General features: G+C 41.2%; 1 protein-coding gene across 2 annotated transcripts in view; it reads right to left on the minus strand.

Annotated features, from left to right (window-relative positions):
* The window catches only part of sh3gl3a (SH3-domain GRB2-like 3a), a 136,337-nt gene that overhangs the window by 24,984 nt on the left and 84,549 nt on the right, over positions 1 to 26,804 (minus strand). For both annotated transcript variants that reach the window (XM_060941131.1, XM_060941130.1), the window contains exons 2-4: positions 20,362 to 20,430; positions 12,869 to 12,941; positions 8,547 to 8,690 (exon numbers count right to left, since the gene is read on the minus strand). In XM_060941131.1, the coding sequence (XP_060797114.1) occupies positions 8,547 to 8,690; positions 12,869 to 12,941; positions 20,362 to 20,430 (286 nt within the window). The remainder of the gene's footprint in view (positions 1 to 8,546; positions 8,691 to 12,868; positions 12,942 to 20,361; positions 20,431 to 26,804) is intronic.

A 26,804-nucleotide genomic window follows, 5' to 3' on the forward strand; every position in this document is an offset into this window, starting at 1 on the left:
TGAGTGTGAATGGTTGTCTGTGTCTATGTGTCAGCCCTGTGATGACCTGGCGACTTGTCCAGGGTGTACCCCGCCTTTCGCCCGTAGTCAGCTGGGATAGGCTCCAGCTTGCCTGCGACCCTGTAGAACAGGATAAAGCGGCTACAGATAATGAGATGAGATATTTGGTTATTTGTAAAATATGTTAACATTTATTATATGCAGAGGTGGACAGTAACGAAGTACATTTACTTGAGTACTGTACTTAAGTACACTTTTTGAGTATCTGTACTTGAGTATTTTTTTTTTTTGGAAACTTATGACTTTAACTTCACTACATTTGAAAAACAAAAATATCGCACTTTGCACTCCACTACATTTCTATCAATGTCCTTGTTACTATGACACAGCTTTGAAAGTGGATGTTTTTTCTTTTCTTTTCTAAAATGTGATTGATTTTTCCGCAGGTGACACTGAGACAGCCTATCAGTAATCACTAGGGTCACGTCACGTCCATAGATTGCATAAAATCAAGTTCACTGATTTCTCCGCAGCATTATTTGAACACGATCAGTTGATGGCAGAATGGAAGGAGGCGGTTCTTCTGAAGAATGCATGCACCCATGGCCATACCGAGAACCCGTGTTTCAGTTTCCTGAAAGGATTAACGATTCGTTTCGTTTCAATTGTTTGCTGAAAACGAACCACATCACGGCCTACAAAAACTCGAGGTCCAACCTGCGGAAGTATATAGAGGTATGTAAATGTTTTATTCCAAGAGAAAGCTTGTAGTGAAGTTGTCTGTGCTTTTAGAGCTAGTGATAACATTGCAATAGCTATGCAGTCTGGTTAGTCAAATGACTTTGTATGGATTTTTCCGCCAAGTTGCCGTCGCCTTGTCCACGGCTAATGTTAACACATAGCTAGTTAACTTGGACACTGTTAGTTAGCATGTAAAAACGGAGTTATGCTAACATGAATAACGTTAACTTATCTGAAGTCCTTTCAGAAATATGTTTTAGCATAATCTTGCCGAATAAACAGAATGTAGAAATCTTTCTTTTCTAGTAGCGTTAGCTACCCAATATGATTTCGAGTTTGAAAAGAGTTTGCTAGCATGTCAGGTGGAACTTCACTGACTAGCTAGCTTAACATTAAACCACCATGATGCACAGCATGCGTTCATTTTGTAAATCCAGTCGGTTGCTTCAGAGGCATTAGATTTTGTAAGCGTTGTGGCAATAATACAACCATGCATTAACAGAAAATGTACTTTTAATACTTAAGTATTTTTAAAAGCAAGCACTTCAGTACTTTAACTGAAGTAAAAAACTGACTGTATAACTTTCACTTGTATCGGAGTAACATTTGACCAGTGGGATCTGTACTTTGACTTAAGTAATGAAGTTGGGTACTTTGTCCACCTCTGATTATATGGCACGAGCTACTTCTGGTAAAATCGTGCATTCTGATTGGTTCCTTAGCGGGCATTATTTTCCCGTAATGCTCATGGGCGATTACAGACTTTCTTTCCAAGGTGCTGACTTTCAATGTTGCAAAAAACAAACAAAAACAAAAACAAAACGACAAAGAAAGTTTCATTGGAAATCAAAACGGAATCAAAAATGGCCGAACCACAAAAGACAAACAAGAGTCACTGAGTTATTCAAGAAATGAGGAATGAAGAGCATTCAGAAACTGCAAACCACGAACTGAAATTCAGTTTTGAAACCGCTAGCCGTTTATTCTGCATGCGTGACTCAGCTACGTTACAAATACGACGTGACTGAAAGCAGTGTCACGCCTCATTATAATGACCATCGATTTTAATCTTAGAAACAGAAAAAAGCCATATAATAAACTCCTTATTAACCTTGCTTGCTTGGTCTTTATCAGACCTTGTTTTTTTCGTACAGACAGGCTCGATCCGTACAAAAAGACTGAAATCTGATATCTTCCCGTAAAGACCTTGCACTCAGTTAATAACAATGATTTATACATAAAGTGGATTGGTCTTTCAACCAGTGCGTTACAAAATAGAATTCATAACTTACATGCAGATTTACATATTCATAAATACTGCTCTGCTGGTCCATGGCTAGATGTGTCTTATTCCTTCATTCCAAGTTCACTCACAAGTAAGCAGATAAGCAAATCGAGAGCTGATTTTAAAGTGTTGCATTTTTATTTGGAATTTCTTGCTGTTAACTCTCAATATGAACTCCAAAGAGCCGTCACTGCTGGTAAAGGAGGCCATCATTAAGCGGAAAAATCAAAACAAACCTATCAGAAAGACAGCAAAAACATTAGACGTGGCCAAAGCAACTATCTGGTACATTCTTAAAAAGACGCAACACGTTGGTGAGCTCTGGAACACCAAAAGGCCTGGAAGACCACAGAAAACAACTGTGGAAGATGACCGACTTCTTTCCCTGGTGAAGAAAAACCCATTCACAACATTTGGTTAAACAACGAACACCCTCCAGGAAGGAGCTGTATCTGTGTCAAAGTCAACAATCAAGAGAAGACTTCACCAGAGTAAATACAGAGGGTTTACGACAAGATGTAAACCATCAGTCGGCCTGAACAAGAGTGCTCTGAGAGCACAATATCCCCCGCTGGCAACTATATCTATGTTATAAGTGCTTACTGTAAAAAATATATTTATTGTTTTGAATTTAAAAATTGAGTAACCTAGTTGCCTTAAAATTTTGACTTCATTAAAACTCATATAGTAAGTTATATCAAGTCAAGTTTGTTTGTATAGCGCTTTTAACAATAGACATTGTCCCAAAGCAGCTTTACAGAATCTGAATGACCCAAGACATGAGCTAATTTTATCCCTAATCTGTCCCCAATGAGCAAGCCTGTGGCGACGGTGGCAAGGAAAAACTCCCTCAGACGACATGAGGAAGAAACCTCGAGAGGAACCAGACTCAAAAGGGAACCCATCCTCATTTGGGCAACAACAGACAACATGACTATAGCATACATAGTCATGTTGCAACTTATTTATAAGTTGCATAATGAGGCAATCAAGTTGCATTGTTATGAGTTTCAACAAACTTGAAATTTTAAGGCAACCAGGTTAATCACTTTTTTAAGTTAACACAACAAATTGTTTTTGTTTTTTTTTTACAGTGCACGCTCATGAAATTGTCAAAGTATAAGTTTGGTAATCAAGGGCCATAACTCTGGTAAAATTCGACTGAATTGAACGAAATTGCAATAAGTGTATTACCAACATATAACAAAGAATCCTGTGAAGTTTCGTGAAATTCCTCCAAACATTGTGAGAGGAGTTGATTTCAGAAGGTGAGTACCCTTCCCGGGACGGACGGATGGACGGACATTGCCACGACATAATCCCCCTTCAGGCCTTTTGGCCAGCGGGGGAGAAAAACAGGAAGATCTGATTAGAGTTTGCCAAAAACGTCTTTAAACAAAAAAACTGTACAATTTTCAAACAACATCCTCTGGACAGATGAAACAAATGGCAACATGTACCAGAATGATGGGAAGATAATATTATCCCCTTCAGACTTAATGTGTACAACTGCACACATGAAGTTCCATAGCATTTTTCCTTGTGTCCGAAGGGGTTATGGAGAAAGGAAGAAACCGCTCATGATGCGAAGTATACCACCTCGTCTTACAGCGTGGGCATGTATGATTGCTACTGGAACTGGTTCAAGTATTTACTGATGATGTGACTGCTGGCAAAAGCAGCAGGATGAATCCTGACATGTACAGGCCAGGGCTATATTATCTCAGACTCAGCCAAATGCTTTAAAACTCACTGGATGGTGATGGACAGATGGTGCAGATGGACAATGGCCTGAAGCATACTTCAAAAGCAACCGAAGATTTTTAATGCAAAGAAGCGAATGTTCTGCAATGACCAAACCAATTACATGACCTGAATGGAAATGAGAATACACTTCGTTTTCTGAAGGCAAAACACCCCAAGACCAAGCAGGAACTGAACAGAGCTGCAGTAAAGGCCTGAAACCAGGAAAGAAATCCAGCATCTGGTGATGGTGATGGTCTCCGATGTTGAATTTACTGTCTCCGAAAGTAAGTCCATTAAAAGGTTTATAATTGAATAGCCTTTTGGCAAAATGAGCTCTGTGTTGAAGATGTCCTTCATGACATTTCAGTATCACTCACTTTAAAATATACATCAGTTTACGCATACAACTGATGTTACAATAATGTTATCTGGACATGAGAGTTTTACTGGGAAATACGCCACTTGTATTTTTCACACGTGCTACCTCCGGGACATGGAGAATCAAAACCATGATATAAATCTCTAGATGTCACTCGTGAGGAAATTGATGAATTGTTTTGATAAATTTGGGTACTTTTTGTTTGTGAATAAAAAAAATGAAAATAAAAAGAACATCACAAAAACGGGTGGAGTGCCTACTCCGGGTCAGGAAGGAGTTGCTACCTAAAGTGGAGGAGTTTAGGTATCTCGGGGTTTTGTTCACGAGTGAGGGTAAGGGGGAGCTGGAATTGGACAGACGGATCGGGGCAGCGTCAGCAGTGATGCGGACGCTAAACCGGTCTGTTGTGGTAAATAGAGAACTGAGCCAAAAGGCAAAGCTCTCAATTTACTGGTCCATCTACGTTCTCACGCTCACCTATGGTCACGAGCTATGGGTAGTAACCGAAAGAATGAGATCGCGAATACAAGCGGTAGAAATGAGTTTTCTCCGCAGGGTGTCTGGGCTCTCCATTAGAGACAGGATGAGAAGCTTGGTCATTCGGGAGAGACTCAGAGTAGAACCGCTGCTCCTCCACATCGAAAGGAGTCAGTTGAGGTGGTTTGGGCACTTTGTTAGGATGCCCCCCGGACGCCTCCCAAGGGAGGTTTTCAGGGCATACCCCACCGGGAGGAGACCCCGGGGCAGACACAGGACACGCTGGAGAGATTACATCTCTCGGCTGGCCTGGGAAACGCCTCGGTATTCCTCCGGAAGAGCTCATGGAGGTGGCTGGGGAGAGGAAAGTCTGGGCTGCTCTGCTTAGGCTGCTACCCCCACGACCCGGATCCGGATAAGCGGTAGAAGATGGATGGATGGAAGAACATCACAAGTTGGCTTGAAGATATGAAGTTTATCTTCTCATGTTGAAAAACCCGCATTTTTCAGATGAAATACGTCACGGATCTGAGTGACATATTTAAATAATATTGCCTGGCGTTGAGTGGTCTATCAGATATATTCCATTCAGCTAGCATGATACTGATCAAGTCGAACACGAGTTCAGTACCATGCGAGCTGAATGGAATATATCTGATATACTGCAAAAAAGCCAGCCAATATTGTTATTATTATACATACACATTTGATGGAAAAAACCTGGCGGCCATGTTTGTTTACAAATTGTCACAGTCGCTCACTAGTGCAGAACTTTTACATGTAATATGCATCTTATGGCATTTTCAATTCGCTGTGACAGTTTACTGTGGGTGCTGCCAGCAAACAGAAATGCTTCTGTGCATGCGCAGCAGAAAACTCTCTCAGTGAATATTCACATCAGCTCCAACATGTGACGTCATGTTGTCTTGACAACCAGGCAATATCGTAAACCATATTCAATGCTCATTCTCTATTGGTGAGAGTGGCGTAATACATGGAGGATAAACGATATGATAACAACATTGCATGCCATCAATAAACTCACTAGAAGGGAATAGAATACATACATGTTATTTACCAGCTGGGAGGTCCGTATCGTGAAATACCATGACCGAGGTCTTGAAAGTACTGAGCGAGGCCCTCTGGCTCGGCTCGGTTTTCCCTTTCGGACGCTCTCGTTTTCTGTTAGAATTTGGTATAGAAAAAAATAAATATTATTTACCAGCTTAAGGTCGGTCCGTATGGTGAAATACCGTGACCTCGGCCTTGAATACTGACCTCGGCCCAGAGGGCCTCGCTCAGTACTTTCAAGACCTCGGTCACGGTATTTCACGATATGGACCTCCCAGCTGGTAAATAACATATACAGTGGGGCAAAAAAGTATTTAGTCAGCCACCAATTGTGCAAGTTTTCCCACTTAAAAAGATAAGAGAGGCCTGTAATTTTCATCATAGGTACACTTCAACTATGAGAGACAGAATGGGGGGAAAGAATCCAGGAAATCACGTTGTAGGATTTTTAATGAATTAATTGGTAAATTCCTCGGTAAAATAAGTATTTGGTCACCTACAAACAAGCAAGATTTCTGGCTCTCACAGACCTGTAACTTCTTCTTTAAGAGGCTCCTCTGTCCTCCACTCGTTACCTGTATTAATGGCACCTGTTTGAACTCGTTATCAGTATAAAAGACACCTGTCCACAACCTCAAACAGTCACACTCCAAACTCCACTATGGCCAAGAACAAAGAGCTGTCAAAGGACACCAGAAACAAAACTGTAGACCTGCACCAGGCTGGGAAGACTGAATCTACAATAGGTAAGCAGCTTGGTGTGAAGAAATCAACTGTGGGAGCAATTATTAGAAAATGGAAGACATACAAGACCACTGATAATCTCCCTCGATCTGGGGCTCCATGCAAGATCTCACTCCGTGGGGTCAAAATGATCACAAGAACGGTGAGCAAAAATCCCAGAACCACACGGGGGGACCTAGTGAATGACCTGCAGAGAGCTGGGACCAAAGTAACAAAGGCTACCATCAGTAACACACTACGCCGCCAGGGACTCAAATCCTGCAGTGCCAGACGTGTCCCCCTGCTTAAGCCAGTACATGTCCAGGCCCGTCTGAAGTTTGCTAGAGAGCATTTGGATGATCCAGAAGAGGATTGGGAGAATGTCATATGGTCAGATGAAACCAAAATAGAACTTTTTGGTAAAAACTCAACTTGTCGTGTTTGGAGGAGAAAGAGTGCTGAGTTGCATCCAAAGAACACCATACCTACTGTGAAGCATGGGGGTGGAAACATCATGCTTTGGGGCTGTTTTTCTGCAAAGGGACCAGGACGACTGATCTGTGTAAAGGAAAGAATGAATGGGGCCATGTATCGTGAGATTTTGAGTGAAAACCTCTTTCCATCAGCAAGGGCATTGAAGATGAAACGTGGCTGGGTCTTTCAGCATGACAATGATCCCAAACACACCGCCCGAGGAATGAAGGAGTGGCTTCGTAAGAAGCATTTCAAGGTCCTGGAGTGGCCTAGCCAGTCTCCAGATCTCAACCCCAAAGAAAATCTTTGGAGGGAGTTGAAAGTCCGTGTTGCCCAGCGACAGTCCCAAAACATCACTGCTCTAGAGGAGATCTGCATGGAGGAATGGGCCAGAATACCAGCAACAGTGTGTGAAAACCTTGTGAAGACTTACAGAAAACGTTTGACCTCTGTCATTGCCAACAAAGGGTATATAACAAAGTATTGAGATGAACTTTTGTTATTGACCAAATACTTATTTTCCACCATAATTTGCAAATAAATTCTTTAAAAATCAGACAATGTGATTTCCTGGATTCTTTCCCCCCATTCTGTCTCTCATAGTTGAAGTGTACCTATGATGAAAATTACAGGCCTCTCTCATCTTTTTAAGTGGAAGAACTTGCACAATTGGTGACTGACTAAATACTTTTTTGCCCCACTGTATGTATTTTTGTGATAAATCCATATTATACTGAGCGTATTTCCCACATTAATAAATACAAAGTACTCTGTGTCTGCTGCATCTTTCAGTTCTTTTAAATCAAGGCTGAATACTTTCTTCTTTGCCGCTGCCTTTTATTCAATCAAATTTGAGGCTTTTGATTAATTCCTCGCTCTGCACTCTAACTTTTATTCTTGTATTTTATCTGTCTTATTCTATTTTAGCTTATTTTCTTATCTTTTTCTGTTTTTAATTGTATTTGAATGTCTGTTTTATAATGTGTTTCTTCCTCCGTCCATTCACTCCCAACACACTTTGTTTTCTTTCAGCATAACTGCAGTGCATGATGGTATATATTGCATGGTTAGTGACCGTCAGTTGTACACTACTTTTCACGGTGCATTGTGAGATACTTTGAATCCACTATATAGGGTGTAATAATTCTCACTATTCCTTCGGACAGCACTACAAAATGGCGAACTCACTATATAGTCCACTGTATAGCGAGTAGTGAATGATTTCGGACACAGGGAGAGACGTGGACTTAAACTATGAGTGACCTAACATTTCGTTTACTTTTTTCAAAATCATATGAACAGTGTGTTTGTAAGAGAAATGATCACAGACATTCAGTCAAGTCTAAAGCTCTAAAGCCGTAACTAAGAACTGCAAGATATGCTCACTTATGAATTCAAACTTTTGGGCCCAACTATAGCACTGTTGTGCAAGTTAGTGCTGGTGTGTGAGCAGTCTGTGTGTATGTGCAGTATGAGTGAGACAATGAAAGAAAAAAAAAAGGCGAGAGAACATGAAAGAGAAAGTGTGAGACAGGGTGTGTATGTGTAAGAGTGATTTCAACATCAACACAAAGCAGGATATCCGTTGCTGTTGGTATGCCGTTATAGTTTTCTGGAAGTGTGTGTGTGTGTGTGAGTGTGTGTGTGTACCAAATGTAGAGTCGTCTCCAAGTTCACGGCCGTACCGGAGCATGCAATCTCCCAGAAGCCCCTCTGTCTGTGGGTAACCAGTGGTCTTTACCTGTCCTCTGATCTTTGACACGGTGTTCAGCATCCCCAGTTTGGCTCGCGATGCTGGAAAACCATCCAAACACACACTCATGAGCCACAATGACACTGAATAGCACACACGCACAAAAGCAGTTGCGCTAACATTTATGTGGCTCACCTTTTTTTTTTTTACGTTTTAACTTTTCTCTGTTGGGATTTCTACAACCCACTGCACCATGGCTACATACAGTGGTGCTTGAAAGTTTGTGAACCCTTTAGAATTTTCTCTTTCTGCATAAATATGACCTAAAACATCATCAGATTTGCACACAAGTCCTAAAAGTAGATAAAGAGAACCCAGTTAAACAAATGAGACAAAAATATTATACTTGGTCATTTATTTATCGAGGAAAATGATCCAATATTACATATCTGTGAGTGGCAAAAGTATGTGAACCTTTGCTTTCAGAATCTGGTGTGACCCCCTTGTGCAGCAATAACTGCAACTAAACGTTTCCGGTAACTGTTGATCAGTCCTGCACACCGGCTTGGAGGAATTTTAGCCCATTCCTCCGTACAGAACAGCTTCAACTCTGGGATGTTGGTGGGTTTCCTCACATGAACTCCTCACTTCAGGTCCTTCCACAACATTTCCATTGGATTAAGGTCAGGACTTTGACTTGGTCATTCCAAAACATTAACTTTATTCTTCTTTAACCATTCTTTGGTAGAACGACTTGTGTGCTTAGGGTCGTTGTCTTGCTGCATGACCCACCTTCTCTTGAGATTCAGTTCATGGACAGATGTCCTGACATTTTCATTTAGAATTCGCTGGTATAATTCAGAATTCATTGTTCCATCAATGATGGCAAGCCGTCCTGGCCCAGATGCAGCAAAGCAGGCCCAAACCATGATACTACCACCACCATGTTTCACAGATGGGATAGGGTTCTTATGCTGAAATGCAGTGTTTTCCTTTCTCCAAACATAATGCTTCTCATTTAAACCAAAAAGTCCTATTTTGGTCTCATCCGTCCACAAAACATTTTTCCAATAGCCTTCTGGCTTGTCCACATGATCTTTAGCAAACTGCAGATGAGTAGCAATATTCTTTTTGGAGAGCAGTGGCTTTCTCCTTGCAACCCTGCCATGCACACCATTGTTGTTCAGTGTTCTCCTGAGGGTGGACTCATGAACATTAACATTAGCCAATGTGAGAGAGGCCTTCAGTTGCTTAGAAGTTCCCCTGGGGTCCTTTGTGACCTCGCCGACTATTACACGCCTTGCTCTTGGAGTGATCTTTGTTGGTCGACCACTCCTGGGGAGGGTAACAATGGTCTTGAATTTCCTCCGTTTGTACACAATCTGTCTGACTGTGGACTGGTGGAGTCCAAACTCTTTAGAGATGGTTTTGTAACCTTTTCCAGCCTGATGAGCATCAACAACGCTTTTTCTGAGGTCCTCAGAAATCTCCTTTGTTCGTGCCATGATACACTTCCACAAACATGTGCTGTGAAGATCAGAGTTTGATAGATCCCTGTTCTTTAAATAAAACAGGGTGCCCACTCACACCTGATTGTCATCCCATTGATTGAAAACAACTGACTCTAATTTCACCTTCAAATTAACTGCTAATCCTAGAGGTTCACATACTTTTGCCACTCACAGATATGTAATATTGGGTCATTTTCCTCAATAAATAAATGACCAAGTATAATATTTTTGTCTCATTTGTTTAACTGGGTTCTCTTTATCTACTTTTAGGACTTGTGTGAAAATCTGATGATGTTTTCGGTCATATTTATGCAGAAATATAGAAAATTCTAAAGGGCTCACAAACTTTCAAGCACCACTGTATATTCACACACTTATTCACATTTAGGACAATTTATGCAGCCAGTTCATGTATTAGCATGTTTTTGGGAGATGGGAGAAAACTGGAGAACCCAGAAAAATCCACATAGACTTGCAGAGAATATGGGAAACACCCATTCTGAACGCCTGGCTGCAGATGGCTCTGGAAAAGTCAGGATTTAATCTCACTGTCACAAGGACATCGCATCACTGTCATGTCACTTCAAGCGAGACGGCCTTTCGATTTCATAAAATTGGTGAAATTTAGTTCCCTCTGAAATTTATTCATTGTGAGATATATAATTTACCAGCTGGGAGGTCCGTACAACATTGCATGCCATCAATAAACTCACTAGAAGGGAATAGAATACTTTACCAGCTGGGAGGTCCGTATAATGAAATACTGTGACCGAGGTCTTGAAAGTACTGGCCGAGACCCTCTGGGCTGAGGTCAGTATTCAAGGCCGAGGTCACGGTATTTCACCATACAGACCGACCTTAAGCTGGTAAATAATATATTTATTTTTTCTTTACCAAATTCTAGCAGAAAACGAGAGCGCCCGAAAGGGAAAACTGAGCCGAGCCGAGGCGCCATTTTGAATCCTCATTCACGGCTGTAATGCAAATGGCTTCCTCCTCGGTATACAAGTGCACTTCCATGGCAGGAAAATAACTACATTTTGCCGCCTATGTAGTCCCCTATTTATACAAAATTGAGTCATTCAGGATTCAGCCATGTTTTTGCTCGGTGTTAGCAACAGTTAGAGGTTTTTAGCTTTCTCCTGAAATCTTTTCTTTTATTTCTTCTTCCTCAGGGTAGTAAAACTCGCTTTCGCTGTGAAGACTGTCGTTATCGCTATCCATGCTGTAAAAGTAATGCTATTATGCTGAGAAATGCTGGCAAAAATTTATAAGATTTTTGATAAAAATCTTATAAATAAATCTTATAAAAAAGATAAATGTTGACAAAAATTGCTACGATGTTTGCTCTTGTTGTGAACGAACGAGTCGCCAGAGGTCCGTAACTGGGGTCTGTAACTGGGGTCCGTACCATAGGATAAGGACCCGCTCGCCAGCCAATCAGAGAGCAGGATTTGATGGAAACCGGACCGCAAAAAAAATAAACATGTTTATTTCTGTCATATCTCACAAAATATCAGGCCATTCTGTGACTGGGAAGTTACTTAATTAGAGGGGATTCCTGAGCAAATAATGTGCATGAAATCGCTCGCTTCGCGCAGTCAAGCAGACAGAGGAAGTCCTTGACCGTGCACTGACAGTTCCATCATTCTGTCGCTAAACGAACAGCTGATCACACCGAGGTGCTCGCTGACCGCCGATATTTATTAGTTTGGTCCTGCGTTTCCTTTCCTTCGCAACATAACGTCTTTTCTTCTCGCTTTCCGTGACTGTAGTCGGCCTTTCACGTTTCATTCGCGCACTCACGTCCTCCATTTTTCTCTCCTGTTTCAAATTTGTATCCCACAATGCCTTGCGCATACAGGGAAAACCCACCGCGTGATGATGCATGATGTAATATCTTGAATTGGGTCATGGTGAAGCGGGAAAAACAGCAGAGAATTTAGGGCCACGTGGCTGTAAATTCATTAATTGTTCTATTTAAAAAAAACGAATAAAATTGGAAGTCTGTGATTCGAATTCAGTAGCCTTCAGTCCACTAAATAAAAATAATCAGGTGTCAGGGAAAATTCTTTTCATGACCTACACTTGAAAAATCTGAAAGGCAGTCTACCTTACAGAGCATCTGTCAGTCACGGGTTTCCTGCAATTCAGTTCTGTGAACAATTGCGCTAATAACTGTTATAGAACTGGAACAACGACAACAACCTTTTTAATAGTTGCTTTTTTAAAAAAGTTTTAAAAAAAGAGGCTTCCAAGTGGTACATCAGAAACTGTTTGCCCTATTTTAGGGATTGCAAGTTTGAATCCCGCCTGTGCCACAGCTCTCCATGGCTGGGTGACAAGGAAGCAAAACTGATTGTGCTCTCTGTTTGGGAAGGGAATATTCTCTCCGCCTCGTCCATCACAGCGACAGGAACCAATCGTTGACGTCTGTGAGCTCATGTATGGGGCAGCTGGCGCATTTCTCACAGTTAGTTATCCTTTCCTGTGATACAGCATGAACAGGAGTTTATAAAGATGCCACTGGCTGTGTTTTCCTGTGTCTCAGAGCGTGCATTAGCCTTCACCCTCCCTGGTTGGTAGCTGTTATAAGATAGCTAGCTGGTAAGTAGAAACTGTCAGGTCACCAAATTGTGGAGAAACCGTTAAAAAAAGGTGTAATCAAGCAAAAGCAACAATAGGAATAATAATTACTCTCATGATTCTCAAACACCTGGTTTGTAACACCGTTATGTGGTTACGCTGCACATTCTGTGTTCTCTTACCTGGGTTTGGCTGAAGGTATTCTGTGGTTTTGGTTAGGAGTTCGAACACAGACTTGTTGGTGACATCTATTTTCTGCAGGAGAGAGTCGTATACAAAGAAAGAGAAAACAAAAATGATGTAATAACCCTTGTCAAGTCAGGACGAGATTGTGGCTTTGCCCCTTCACACTCCTACAGTCTCAACGCAGTGCGCTTCCATTCTCCAGTGAGTTTTCCTTAAACACACTCACACTCATATCGAGAATGCACTTCTGTGGCATTGTGTAATCAAGGATTATATTGTGGCACTTCTCACATAAAAACATCAACATGGATATCGAGAACATGCACAGACAGAAAGAAGTGAAAGTCTGCAGAAGAACTGGAGCAAGTTCTCCAAGATGCATGAACCAAGCTGTCAGCTGATCTCCTTACTGTCTTTCTCTTATTTGCATGTGACGTCACAGCCGATCCAGATTGTGACAGACGCCATCTTGTCGCTCAAACGCCATTTTCCGCCTTCTACTTCTACCTCTGGTTCTACTTCTGCTTCTACTTCTACCTCTTCTTCTGGAAAACCCTACTATATACAATTCTACTACAGCGGCTACAAGCTCTCCCTACCTGTGCACGTTTTTTATGTTTTTTGTGTGTATTTTTGCGTGTTGTTCGTCTGTACCGGACTTCAATATCCACTACAACCGTATGGACTTACTGGACATTGGTTTCCAGCAGAAAATGACGGTTTGTAGCGATTTCCATCGCATGCACAACATTCCGGATGAGATAGCGAGACCAGCAGGGTCTCCGTGGATTGTTATCGGAAGCAAAGCGAAGGAGGCGGCGCCGGGAGCGGAAGCAAAAGCGAGGCTGCAGAGTCGGCCTGTTGACTAAGCTCAGAAAACAGCTAGTCAAATCTCCACTGCCAAGCCTCTACCTCTCCAACGCCAGATCCATGGTAAACAAGACGGACTATTTGGAATTACAGCTGGAATTACCTTATTCTATTCAATTCTATAATCGGCTGGTCAGTGCTATACTCAATACTTAAGTGACTTACCCGTCCAATGAGGATTATTTTCTTGTTTGCAAGATGCCACATCTGAGTCACTGACAAATCCTGAATTTCTGTAAAGATAACTGTCCAGAGATTTATAAGCACGCAGTGCTTCACCACTGAACAGCGAGGGAAAGTTAATGAGGTAATTATATACGTCTGGGTATTCCGCTGGCAGTTCAAAATCCACTGACACGGTCGTGAAAACTACGTCCGGTAAGCCATAAGGGTCACTAATCTGTAGATCGTTTATTTTAGACATATATCTAGTTATCTGTTCATTAGAAAAATGAGCCGTGTAGTCCGTCGGTTGAAATTGATCCATTCTGTACACGAGTGCAGCAGTATTCAGCTGTGTTTTTTACCGACAAGATGGCGGCTGTGTACTTTCCGGTCACGTGACTGCAAGATCTCTATTGCATATTATTCTATCCACATTCACTGGATATGAGCAATCGCGTGCTCTGATTGGCTACTCTACTACTAGGCTATCAGTTCATATACCGTGAGTAGAGAAAAACAAAATGACGGAGTGTGTTGCTGAACCAATCTAGGACGAAATAAAAAGTCTACTCGAAAACAAAACCCCAAAAAATAAAAAGCAACAAAATATGGAATAAAAGTATCTGATGGTAAGAACGTACACTGTAAAAAAAAAAAAAAGGGGACGCCAACTTAAAAATTCAAGGCAACTTACTGCACAGGATTTTTGAGTTTATGTGACAACTAAGATTTTTAAGTTTTGAAAAAAGTTGTGCCAACTTACACTACCGTTCAAAAGTTTGGGGTCACCCAGACAATTTTGTGTTTTCCATGAAAAGTCACACTTTTATTTACCACCATAAGTTGTAAAATGAATAGAAAATATAGTCAAGACATTTTTCTGGCCATTTTGAGCATTTAATCGACCCCACAAATGTGATGCTCCAGAAACTCAATCTGCTCAAAGGAAGGTCAGTTTTATAGCTTCTCTAAAGAGCTCAACTGTTTTCAGCTGTGCTAACATGATTGTACAAGGGTTTTCTAATCATCCATTAGCCTTCTGAGGCTACATCCACACGACAACGGCAACGAGATGGTATTTAAAAAAATATCGCGTCCAAATGGGCAACGATCAGTAAAATATCAGGTCCATATGGCAACGCAACGCTTGCTGAAAACGATGCAATATACATGCCACACCTCTAGGGGCGCTGTAAGACAGTCCCTTCGGAGACACCAGAACAATAGAAGAAGTAAGGACGCATGCACATAAACTATTATGCGCGAGACTTCATATTAGCCACAAAGTCAGAAAAATCTGTTCGTAAAATTACATTATAATGACCAAATACAATGAAAAGTATTTTTCCAGTCTCACCTGTGAAAGGTAATCCCATGTGATCTCGTTTGGACGGCAAACCTGTTGGTACAGTTAAACGCAGCACATGAATGAGGCATCTTTATTCTCCGCTTTGACCCATCCAATATGGCGGCGAGGATGACGTATGATTCTACGCAGAAGGCGGCGTCTTTAATGGTCCGGAATAAATTGAATGCTACACGTTGATGGATTAATTTGTTCTTTTACGCCCTTTTTGAGGAATGTATTGTAGGACTTAAACCAACATCTGAAGAGGTGAGATCGCTCCTTTTTTTTCTCTATTTTTGCTGGCGGGATTGACTCTGCCCTAAGGGCTATTCTCTCTCTCTCTCTCTCTCTCACTTTGCACCATTACACAATAAATATTCACAGTGAAAATATTTTGTAAGCGCGTTTCATGAACCAAGTTATAGGATTTGTTGACAACTCGCATCGAGTTCGTTACACTTCTACCCGGCGTGAAGCACTCACAGTCATGTGGTTGTGACATCATCGTAAACAAATCCTTTCTACTCATCCAGACGACTTCGCAACGGCAACGTTGCCAGATCTTTCCACTCTGGAACCCGTTCTCAAAAGATTGCGTTTTGGGGCACCCAAAACGCCGGTGCCGTGTGGACGCCAGGCCGAAACGATAAACAATTGTATCGGATTCACCTGAATCCGTTGCCGTGTGGACAGGACCTGAGGCAATGAGCAAACACATTGTACCATTAGAACACTGGAGTGAGAGTTGCTGGAAATGGGCCTCTATGCACCTATGGAGATATTGCACCAAAAACCAGACATTTGCAGCTAGAATAGTCATTTACCACATTAGCAATGTATAGAGTGGATTTCTGATTAGTTTAAAGTGATCTTCATTGAAAAGAACAGTGCTTTTCTTTCAAAAATAAGGACATTTCAAAGTGACCCCAAGCTTTTGAACGGTAGTGTATACTTTTGGTCTCAGATAACTTAGCTTTCATATTCACACAAACTTATTTTTTTCAGTTTTACATGAGAAGAATTCAACTTTAAGGCCATTAATCCTTCGTCCAAGTAAAAACTTCAAAATTTGAGTTCAATTTTCTTTTTATCCCACAATAAAACAAATAACAATCCAGTTCAAATAGCATGCTTATTTTAACATGATGGTAGCAAAACTGCTATAAAACTAGAGTGGCAGTGCTTTTTTGTTAAGCCACATTCACTTATTTTAAGCCTGAAGCTAATTTGACAAACGAAATGTGCAAACAATTCATATTGTTAGTTTTTTTTCTTTTTTATCAGACATCTAATTTTTTAGGTTTGTTTACCTGACATGTTTCGACGTACGACTGTCGTCTTCCTCAGAGTGTCACCGGATGTTATTGGTGACGCATCTTTTATCAGCTGATGTTTCCGAAGGCGTGGCCTTCCTGTCTGGATTGACAGGTCGGTCACGCCTTCTACTGTCAGTTCGTCTCCTGCAAGATGGCACTCCAGGTATGGGAGAGCATGTATGCTCCCTCATCTCGGTTGATGGTCCTCGGGCTTCGCTTACGGATCTCTATGGCCTCCCTGATCCAGCGCTGATGTTTATTATCTTCTGTGCGGATGACTCTGGCATTCCCCCAGTCCATAACATGATTTTCCCTTTTGCAATGATCTGTTATGGCTGACTTATAATTTTCCTGTTGTGCCTTTTCTTTTATTTTTATTCTTATATACATACATGCTCGGTTAGCGCTGTCGCCTCACAGCAAGAAGGTCCTGGGTTCGTGCCCCGGGGCCGGCGAGGGCCTTTCTATGTGGAGTTTGCATGTTCTCCCTGTGTCCGCGTGGGTTTCCTCCGGGTGCTCCGGTTTCCCCCACAGTCCAAAGACATGCAGGTTAGGTTAACTGGTGACTCTAAATTGACCGTAGGTGTGAATGTGAGTGTGAATGGTTGTCTGTGTCTATGTGTCGGCCCTGTGATGACCTGGCGACTTGTCCAGGGTGTACCCCGCCTTTCACCCGTAGTCAGCTGGGATAGGCTCCAGCTTGCCTGCGACCCTGTAGAAGGATAAAGCGGCTTGAGATAATGAGATGAGATGAGACATACATGCTCTCCCATACCTGGAGTGCCATCTTGCAGGGGACGAACTGACAGTAGAAGGCGTGACCGACCTGTCAATCCAGACAGGAAGGCCACGCCTTCGGAAACATCAGCTGATAAAAGATGCGTCACCAATAACATCCGGTGACACTCTGAGGAAGACGACAGTCGTACGTCGAAGCATGTCAGGTAAACAAACCTAAAAAATTAGATGTCTGATAAAAAAGAAAAAAAACTAACAATATTCAATATAAGACATAATGAACGTAATCGAAAGAGTGCAAACAATTCAGTACCAGCCAATTAAAATGCTACAAATGGCATACAATGGTGGATAATATGCATACAGTGAACATAAAGAGTGAATCTATTAAAACACATATTCAAAAGGTTGACAAATTGCAAACTGCACATCATTACGAACAATAGCACACAGCACAATTTGGCACAAATGATGCAGACTGTTGGGTGCGTAAGTATGTTTGAACTGTCGGTTAGGTCCTGGCTCAAACTGAGCCCACTCTTACCTTAAAAGCACTGCCACTCCAGTTTTATAGCAGTTTTGCTACCATCATGTTAAAATAAACATGCTATTTGAACTGGATTGTTATTTGTTTTATTGTGGGATAAAAAGAAAATTGAACTCAAATTTTGAAGTTTGTACTTGGATGAAAGATTAGTGGCCTTAAAGTTGAATTCTTATCATGTAAAACTGAAAAAATTAGGTTTGTGTGAATATGAAGGCTAAGTTATCTGAGACCAAAAGTATAAGTTGGCACAACTTTCTTCAAAACTTAAAAATCTTAGTTGTCACATAAACTCAAAAATCCTGTGCAGTAAGTTGCCTTGAATTTTTAAGTTGACGTAACTTTTTTTTTTTTACAGTGTATCTTTTATTTTTCAAGAATTATTATTGTACTGGGCGGCACGGTGGTGTAGTGGTTAGCGCTGTCGCCTCACAGCAAGAAGGTCCGGGTTTGAGCCCCGTGGCAAGCGACGGCCTTTCTGTGCGGAGTTTGCATGTTCTCCCCGTGTCCGCGTGGGTTTCCTCCGGGTGCTCCGGTTTCCCCCACAGTCCAAAGACATGCAGGTTAGGTTAACTGGTGACTCTAAATTGACCGTAGGTGTGAATGTGAGTGTGAATGGTTGTCTGTGTCTATGTGTCAGCCCTGTGATGACCTGGCGACTTGTCCAGGGTGTACCCCGCCTTTCGCCCGTAGTCAGCTGGGATAGGCTCCAGCTTGCCTGCAACCCTGTAGAACAGGATAAAGTGGATAGAGATGATGAGATGAAGATAAATTATTTGTTATTTTATTATCAAACACAAAACTATCGATAAATCGCAGCTTCCGGATCCCGGAAGAAGGCAGCCTTGCCCCAGGGCTAATCTCGCACGACGTCATGCGTGGAACCCCGGTTATCAGGGTCATTTCGGTTCATCTGACTCCGTACTTGTTTACTCGCTGAAATTGGATATTGTTGTTGAAATCTCAGAAGAATAACGATGGGAAAGTGCTGCGTTGTGTTTGGATGTTCAAGTCCATATACAGCAGGGCATTCAGTTCACGAATTTCCGAGAAATGACACTAATCTAAAGCGACAGTGGGTGAAGTTTGTGCAAACGAAGCGGGCAGATTTCGTGTCGCCTACTACTAATAAATCTGATTCATCAAGTGTTCATCACCACCAGAACGACCACATGGGAATTACTGGCGCAAAAAAGAAACCCATTTATTTAATAAATGACATTTGATCTGACATTTGGACAGTTTGCCGATTCCCCTATTATCGCTCACTTCATAGTTCCTTTCATTAATTACACTGAATAAGTGTACGTTTTAAAGATTATATTTCTGCATTTATTGAGGTACGTGTAAATATTTTCCCTGTATTTCGCAGTGGCCGGATTTGAATAAAAATCCACAAACCAATCTGCGTTTCCCGTTCTCTCTGGCTGGTGGTGCGCTATCGGCAGTGAGTGGCACTGTCGTGAGCTGAATGACCTGGCAACTGTTTCTCGTCTTGGGGGCTCAAAAAGATAGCCATTTACTCCGGGATATCCTTGATGATCATCTGCCCCTTCATCCGACATATAAGAATCCCAATCCCAATCAGAATTTTCTCCAAAACGCGAGTCCATATCAAGACTGGTCTAACCACTGCTGCGCACGGGAATGAAACTGATACCGGGATTGTTACACGTATGACGTCATGCACCCCTTCGGGATCTTCCGGTTCAGTCTCGGCAGATTCCGTGAAAATCGGCTGATTTTATTGATTTTCCATAAATTTATGGCCTTTTGGATCAGCTATGGTTCGAAAACACAGAGTCAATCAATATCATGATTGTTGCTTTGTACAAGGAAAAAAGTGGGGTTTTAGGCCATTACATTCACTTTAAGATGTCCCCCTAAGCAGAAATTATTTTGCCAGACACTTTGCATAAATTTTTTATTTATCAAATGTGCAAAAAATGAAAACAAAAATGCTCTGTTTCTCAAACTCCAGTGAATGTGGATATAATAAAGCAATTATTCCACTTAATCTCATCGTACATAGCTTGCTATCAGCTCATGTACGACTCGATTTCATGGAATAATTGTTAATTATGTTATGTCTATTGTACTTTTGTATCTCTAACATTTCATTTTTAAATTAAATGTTTGGAAACAGTAATTTTTTTCCAGTGAAACACTAATACAAAAGTCTAAATAGCTAAAATAACTAGAATGGCACTCGGAGAGTGCACACCTCTGCCAAGGACAATAGTCGACTCTTCTACGATATGCAAATCTGCAACCTTAACAAGCGTTTGAACAGAGTAGTTTACGATAATGGTTTTATAATACCTGAAAGTGTAATAAATTACTGTGATGTTGGTACATGCCGACTGTAATTTCCAGTAAAACAGAGATGACGGAATCCGTCTTTGAGCTGATTCCATTGTGGACTCGTTTCAGCAGGAAACAGGGTCAAGTAGGGAAAAAACATAACAGGAGGAGTGAAATTAACATCGAGCCAGAGGAAGACCTTACCCGCTCCATCTCCATGAAATCCTCATCGAGCTTTGTCCCTTCTGCACCACTTATCTTCTCACTCAGTAACTGAGAAAGAGAAAGACAGAGATAAACACAAAAGATATTTACAGCAGCGTTTCTCAACCTTTTTTCAGTCACGGCACCCTTCAGAAGTATGCAAATTCTCAAGGCACCCCCATATAAAATATACACAGTCACGCTGACCATATGCTGACCCCGGCAGTGACGTTGTGACATGGGAAAGGGGACCGTGAGACGAATTTTGATGATGCATGAGGCAGCGATGATCTACATTAGTGTAACCATCGTTTTTTGGAATTTTAATTCATTTTTTTTTCTTTCAATGCTAGAATATATAATTTTTTGACGGCACCCCTAACGAAGCCAGATGGCACCCCAGGGTGCCGCGGCACCCCGGTTGAGAAAGGCTGATTTACAGTACTGAAATTCTTTTATTATACAACCCCGATTCCAAAAAAGTTGGGACAAAGTACAAATTGTAAATAAAAATGGAATGCAATGATGTGGAAGTTTCAAAATTCCATATTTTATTCAGAATAGAACATAGATGACATATCAAATGTTTAAACTGAGAAAATTTATAATTTAAAGAGAAAAATTAGGTGATTTTAAATTTCATGACAACAACACATCTCAAAAAAATTGGGACAAGGCCATGTTTACCACTGTGAGACATCCCCTTTTCTCTTTACAACAGTCTGTAAACGTCTGGGGACTGAGGAGACAAGTTGCTCAAGTTTAGGGATAGGAATGTTAACCCATTCTTGTCTAATGTAGGATTCTAGTTGCTCAACTGTCTTAGGTCTTTTTTGTCGTATCTTCCATTTTATGATGCGCCAAATGTTTTCTATGGGTGAAAGATCTGGACTGCAGGCTGGCCAGTTCAGTACCCGGACCCTTCTTTTACGCAGCCATGATGCTGTAATTGATGCAGTATGTGGTTTGGCATTGTCATGTTGGAAAATGCAAGGTCTTCCCTGAAAGAGACGTCGTCTGGATGGGAGCACATGTTGCTCTAGAACCTGGATATACCTTTCAGCATTGATGGTGTCTTTCCAGATGTGTAAGCTGCCCATGCCACATGCACTAATGCAACCCCATACCATCAGAGATGCAGGCTTCTGAACTGAGCGCTGAGAACAACTTGGGTCGTCCTTCTCCTCTTTAGTCCGAATTACATGGCATCCCTGATTTCCATAAAGAACTTCAAATTTTGATTCGTCTGACCACAGAACAGTTTTCCACTTTGCCACAGTCCATTTTAAATGAGCCTTGGTCCAGAGAAGACGTCTGCGCTTCTGGATCATGTTTAGATACGGCTTCTTCTTTGAACTATAGAGTTTTAGCTGGCAACGGTGGATGGCATGGTGAATTGTGTTCACAGATAATGTTCTCTGGAAATATTCCTGAGCCCATTTTGTGATTTCCAATACAGAAGCATGCCTGTATGTGATGCAGTGCCGTCTAAGGGCCCGAAGATCACGGGGACCCAGTATGGTTTTCCGGCCTTGACCCTTACGCACAGAGATTCTTCCAGATTCTCTGAATCTTTTGATGATATTATGCACTGTAGATGATGATATGTTCAAACTCTTTGCAATTTTACACTGTCGAACTCCTTTCTGATATTGCTCCACTATTTGTGGGCGCAGAATTAGGGGGATTGGTGATCCTCTTCCCATCTTTACTTCTGAGAGCCGCTGCCACTCCAAGATGCTCTTTTTATACCCAGTCATGTTAATGACCTATTGCCAATTGACCTAATGAGTTGCAATTTGGTCCTCCAGCTGTTCCTTTTTTGTACCTTTAACTTTTCCAGCCTCTTATTGCCCCTGTCCCAACTTTTTTGAGATGTGTTGCTGTCATGAAATTTCAAATGAGCCAATATTTGGCATGAAATTTCAAAATGTCTCACTTTCGACATTTGATATGTTGTCTATGTTCTATTGTGAATACAATATCAGTTTTTGAGATTTGTAAATTATTGCATTCCGTTTTTATTTACAATTTGTACTTTGTCCCAACTTTTTTGGAATTGGGGTTGTAAATAAAGTTATGAATTAAATTAGCATGCGCCATAAGCTTAGCAGCTGAGTGCTTTGTCAGCTTATCCTTCAAACCATCAAATCGTGATAAAATAGATTATCATATGTACATATATTACACTGTCACAACCTCGATATATTATCTCATGGCTACGGTAAGTTGTGTGCACAAATAAATGTTGACGCACGATATAAAAAATAAAACATGAAATAATAGGATCTGCTGGATCAACTGCTATTTTATAAGCGGCAGAATAATGAAGGTGTTAAATTAAAACAAATATGCAGTAATTACCAAGTTGGCGATATACTCGACTCCTGTTAGATGTGTGTCAGTGCTTGTCATCTTTTTTTTTTCATATGACAGTAAATGCAATAAATAATGTCTTGTCATCATTGTGCTTAAATGTACAGAAACAGTCAAAAGTTTGGACACACCTTCTAATTCAATGTTTTTTCTTTATTTTTATTAATTAAAAGACACTTCATGTAATGATGGACTGTCGTTTCTCTTTACTTAGTTGAGCGTTTGTTGATATAACCTTAGCACTTTTAAATCTCCCATGTTGAATTATTATTTTTCTGGTTTAAATAATTATGATTGCAACAACCCTCACACTTTTAAATCTAATCTGTCTGAAATGTAATTCAGTCTGTAGTCTTGCACGTCCTGTCTTATGTTGTCGGTAGACGACTTTGTTTGTGGTTACCCTGCCATACATATATCTAATTTTTTTCTTTTTTTAATTTAAAAAATTTCCCATTTATTTAACTTGTAAAGATTTTTTATTACTTAGTTTATTAATTTTAGGCTTGATAGCAAAGCTAATAAAAAATAAAACAAGTGTTGCCAGGCAAAACAAACCTCGCCCGGTAGCACTTATGATGAATATGAAGTAAGATTTCGCAAAAAAAACTATTTTGACCTTTTTGGTGACCTTGACCTTGATTTTGACCTTGTGTTTGAGCATACTTGGCCAATAAACATGGCTCTGATTCTGATTCTCTGCTGCTCTCAGCCAATCAGAACACACCGCACTGCTTACTGCTCTCAGCCAATCAGAACACACCGCACTGCTTACTGCTCTCAGCCAATCAGAACACACCGCACTGCTTACTGCTCTCAGCCAATCAGAACACACCGCACTGCTTACTGCTCTCAGCCAATCAGAACACACCGCACTGCTTACTGCTCTCAGCCAATCAGAACACACCGTACTGTGTGATTGTTACACCCTTACATTATTACAGCATGATGACATAGTAGCTACCGCCACTATATGAAGCAGTAGCCACAAAAACCTTAACCGGATGACCCCCAAAATGTTGGAGGTTTTATTTGAGACCAACGTCCATCTATCCTGAAAGTTTCATGAAGATTGGTCCAGCCGTTTTCCTGTAATATCAGTAACAAACAAACAAACCCCACCGAAAGCAATACCTCGTCCCCTGGTGGACTCTGTCCCGGGTGAGGTAATTAAATAAAAAATATGAGGTACTACAGTCGTGGAATAGGGCTACTTACTGTATTTTTATTATTTACTATTTACTGTTTGATCTTAAATGCATTAAAGCGAGACGGTCTTTCGATTTCATAAAATCGGTGAAATTTAGTTCCCTCTGAAATTTGGTCTTTGTGATATATGTTTATTTCTGTAATATCTAAAAAAATAATAATAATAATAAAAAAAAACCCAGACCATTCTGTGGCTGGGAGGTTATTTAATTAGAGGGGATTCCTGAGCAAATAATGTGCATGAAATCGCTCACTTCGCGCAGTCAAGCAGACAGAGGAAGTCCGTGTGCGCATGCGCAGGTTTACCTTGACCGTGCACTGACAGTTCCATCATTCTGTCGCTAAACGAACAGCTGATCACACCGAGGTGCTCACTGACCGCCGATATTTATTAGTTTGGTCCTGCGTTTCCTTTCCTTCGCAACATAATGTCTTTTCTTCTCCCTTTCCATGACTGTAGTCGGTCTTTCACGTTTCATTTGCACACTCACGTCCTCCATTTTTCTCTCCTGTTTCAAATTTGTATCCCACAGTGCCTTGCATGAACGGGGAAAGCCCACCACGTGATGCATGATGTAGTATCTTGAATTGGGTCATGGTGAAGCAGGGAAAAATAGTGGAGAATTTAGGGCCACGTGGCTGTAAATTCATTAATTGTTCTATTTTTTTTAACAAATAAAATTGGAAGTCTGTGATTCAAATTCAATAGCTTTCAGTCCACTAAACAAAAATAATCGGGTGTCGGGAAAATTCTTTTCATGGCCTACACTTAAAATCTGAAAGGCTGTACAGCTTTAAGGCGGCAAGAAATTGCACTAATTAACTTTTGACGAGGCACCTGTTAATTGAAAAGCATTCCAAATGACGACCTCATGAAGCTGGTTAAGATAACGCCAATAGTGTGCAAAGCGTCATCAAGGTAAACGCTGGATACTTTGAAGAATCTAAAATATGAAACACGTTTTGGTTTTTTAACTTTTTTGCTTGTTTATCGCATAATTCCATATATGTTCCACATATTATTTCATAGTTTTGGTGTCTTCAGTATTGTTCTACAATGTAGAAAATAGTCAAAATACAGAAAAGCCTATGAATGAGGAGGGGTGTACAAACTTTTAACTGGTCCTGTGTCTTTCCTGATGGCACAACACTCACTACACACTCATCTCATCTCATTATCTCTGGCCACTTTATCCTGTTCTACAGGGTCGCAGGCAAGCTGGAGCCTATCCCAGCTGACTACGGGCGAAAGGCGGGGTACACCCTGGACAAGTCGCCAGGTCATCACAGGGCTGACACATAGACACAGACAACCATTCACACTCACATTCACACCTACGCTCAATTTAGAGTCACCAGTTAACCTAACCTGCATGTCTTTGGACTGTGGGGGAAACCGGAGCACCCGGAGGAAACCCACGCGGACACGGGGAGAACATGCAAACTCCGCACAGAAAGGCCCTCACTGGCCACGGGGCTCGAACCTGGACCTTCTTGCTGTGAGGCGACAGCGCTAACCACTACACCACCGTGCCGCCCCCTACACACTCATCTTACAGATAAACGAAATCACATGCTTATCCAGGCTCAAATAATATTTCGATGGAAGGACAGAACACCACAGTTTTACACACAAAACGTTGGCCAGTGCCATTAACGAACTCACCATTCGTTAATTAGGTTTCTGGATGACATAATTTTGGCCTGTAACACGGTAATTTAATAGTCATCTACATAAATATTACAATTAAACTAATCAATGATCTCTCTATTCCATGGTTTCCTGCCTGCCTGCCTGCCTACTCTCTCTCTCTCTCTCTCTCTCTCTCTCTCTCACACACACACACACACACACACACACACACACTCTATATACTTCTATGTTCCATAACAACTGCAGTCTGAGGTCAAGCAAACACCCACACATGGCCCCATTAAACACCCACAGTTTGTAAAGCAAGTGAAGAGTGAAGCGGTGAAGTTCAGTTTGAAACAAAAAAATCTGTTTCAAAATTCATTATCATTCAAGACTGTTTCAATATGAAAAAAAAACCATTACTACAACTACTGCACTTTACAGCGAGAATTCCCCCGAACCCAGAGCACATACAGTAATTACCTGCTACGACTGATAAGCCCACACTCCGTCATGCTGAATAAGACTTGCACATTTGTCATCCGTGGAAATAAAGCAAGAGTGACAGAGAAAAGAGGCAGTACACTACTCTTACTACACTTACCCAGGAAAGAAATACAGTATTAGAAAATACACAAACCCAGGGTCTTTAGCTGCAGTGTAATTACACCTTACTGATAGAAACATGATGATAATACATAAACATACAAGATCAACTGTGAGCTACTGCTCACGTACGTATCCCCCCGCTCGCGCTTATATCAGAATGCAAGCAATTGAAGGAATAGGACACTTCTTATGAATGTTGACTTCAACAAATAATTAACCCTGAGACAAGTAAAGAGCAGTGTTCTCCCCAGGGATTTCAAACAGCATCCTGGTAAAGTGTCATTTTGAAAGAGCATTTTGCTTCTTGAAATAGCGTCAAAATCCACCTTGTGTGTTTCGTAAATACATTCGGTCGGTAAACAGGAAGTCAATGTGTGACAGACCTGAAAACAGTACACACAGTATAGAACCCCAAGCTGAAGCTCGGTACCAAATATCAAGCAGTTGTGATTTGTAGTTGCTGATAAAAATCAATCCATCCATCATCTGTAGCCGCTTTATCCTGTTCTACAGGGTCGCAGGCAAGCTGGAGCCTATCCCAGCTGACTACGGGCGAAAGGCAGGGTACACCCTGGACAAGTCGCCAGGTCATCACAGGGCTGACACATACAGT

This window comes from Neoarius graeffei, chromosome 15, assembly GCF_027579695.1.
Source record: "Neoarius graeffei isolate fNeoGra1 chromosome 15, fNeoGra1.pri, whole genome shotgun sequence".
Lineage (NCBI taxonomy): Eukaryota > Metazoa > Chordata > Actinopteri > Siluriformes > Ariidae > Neoarius > Neoarius graeffei.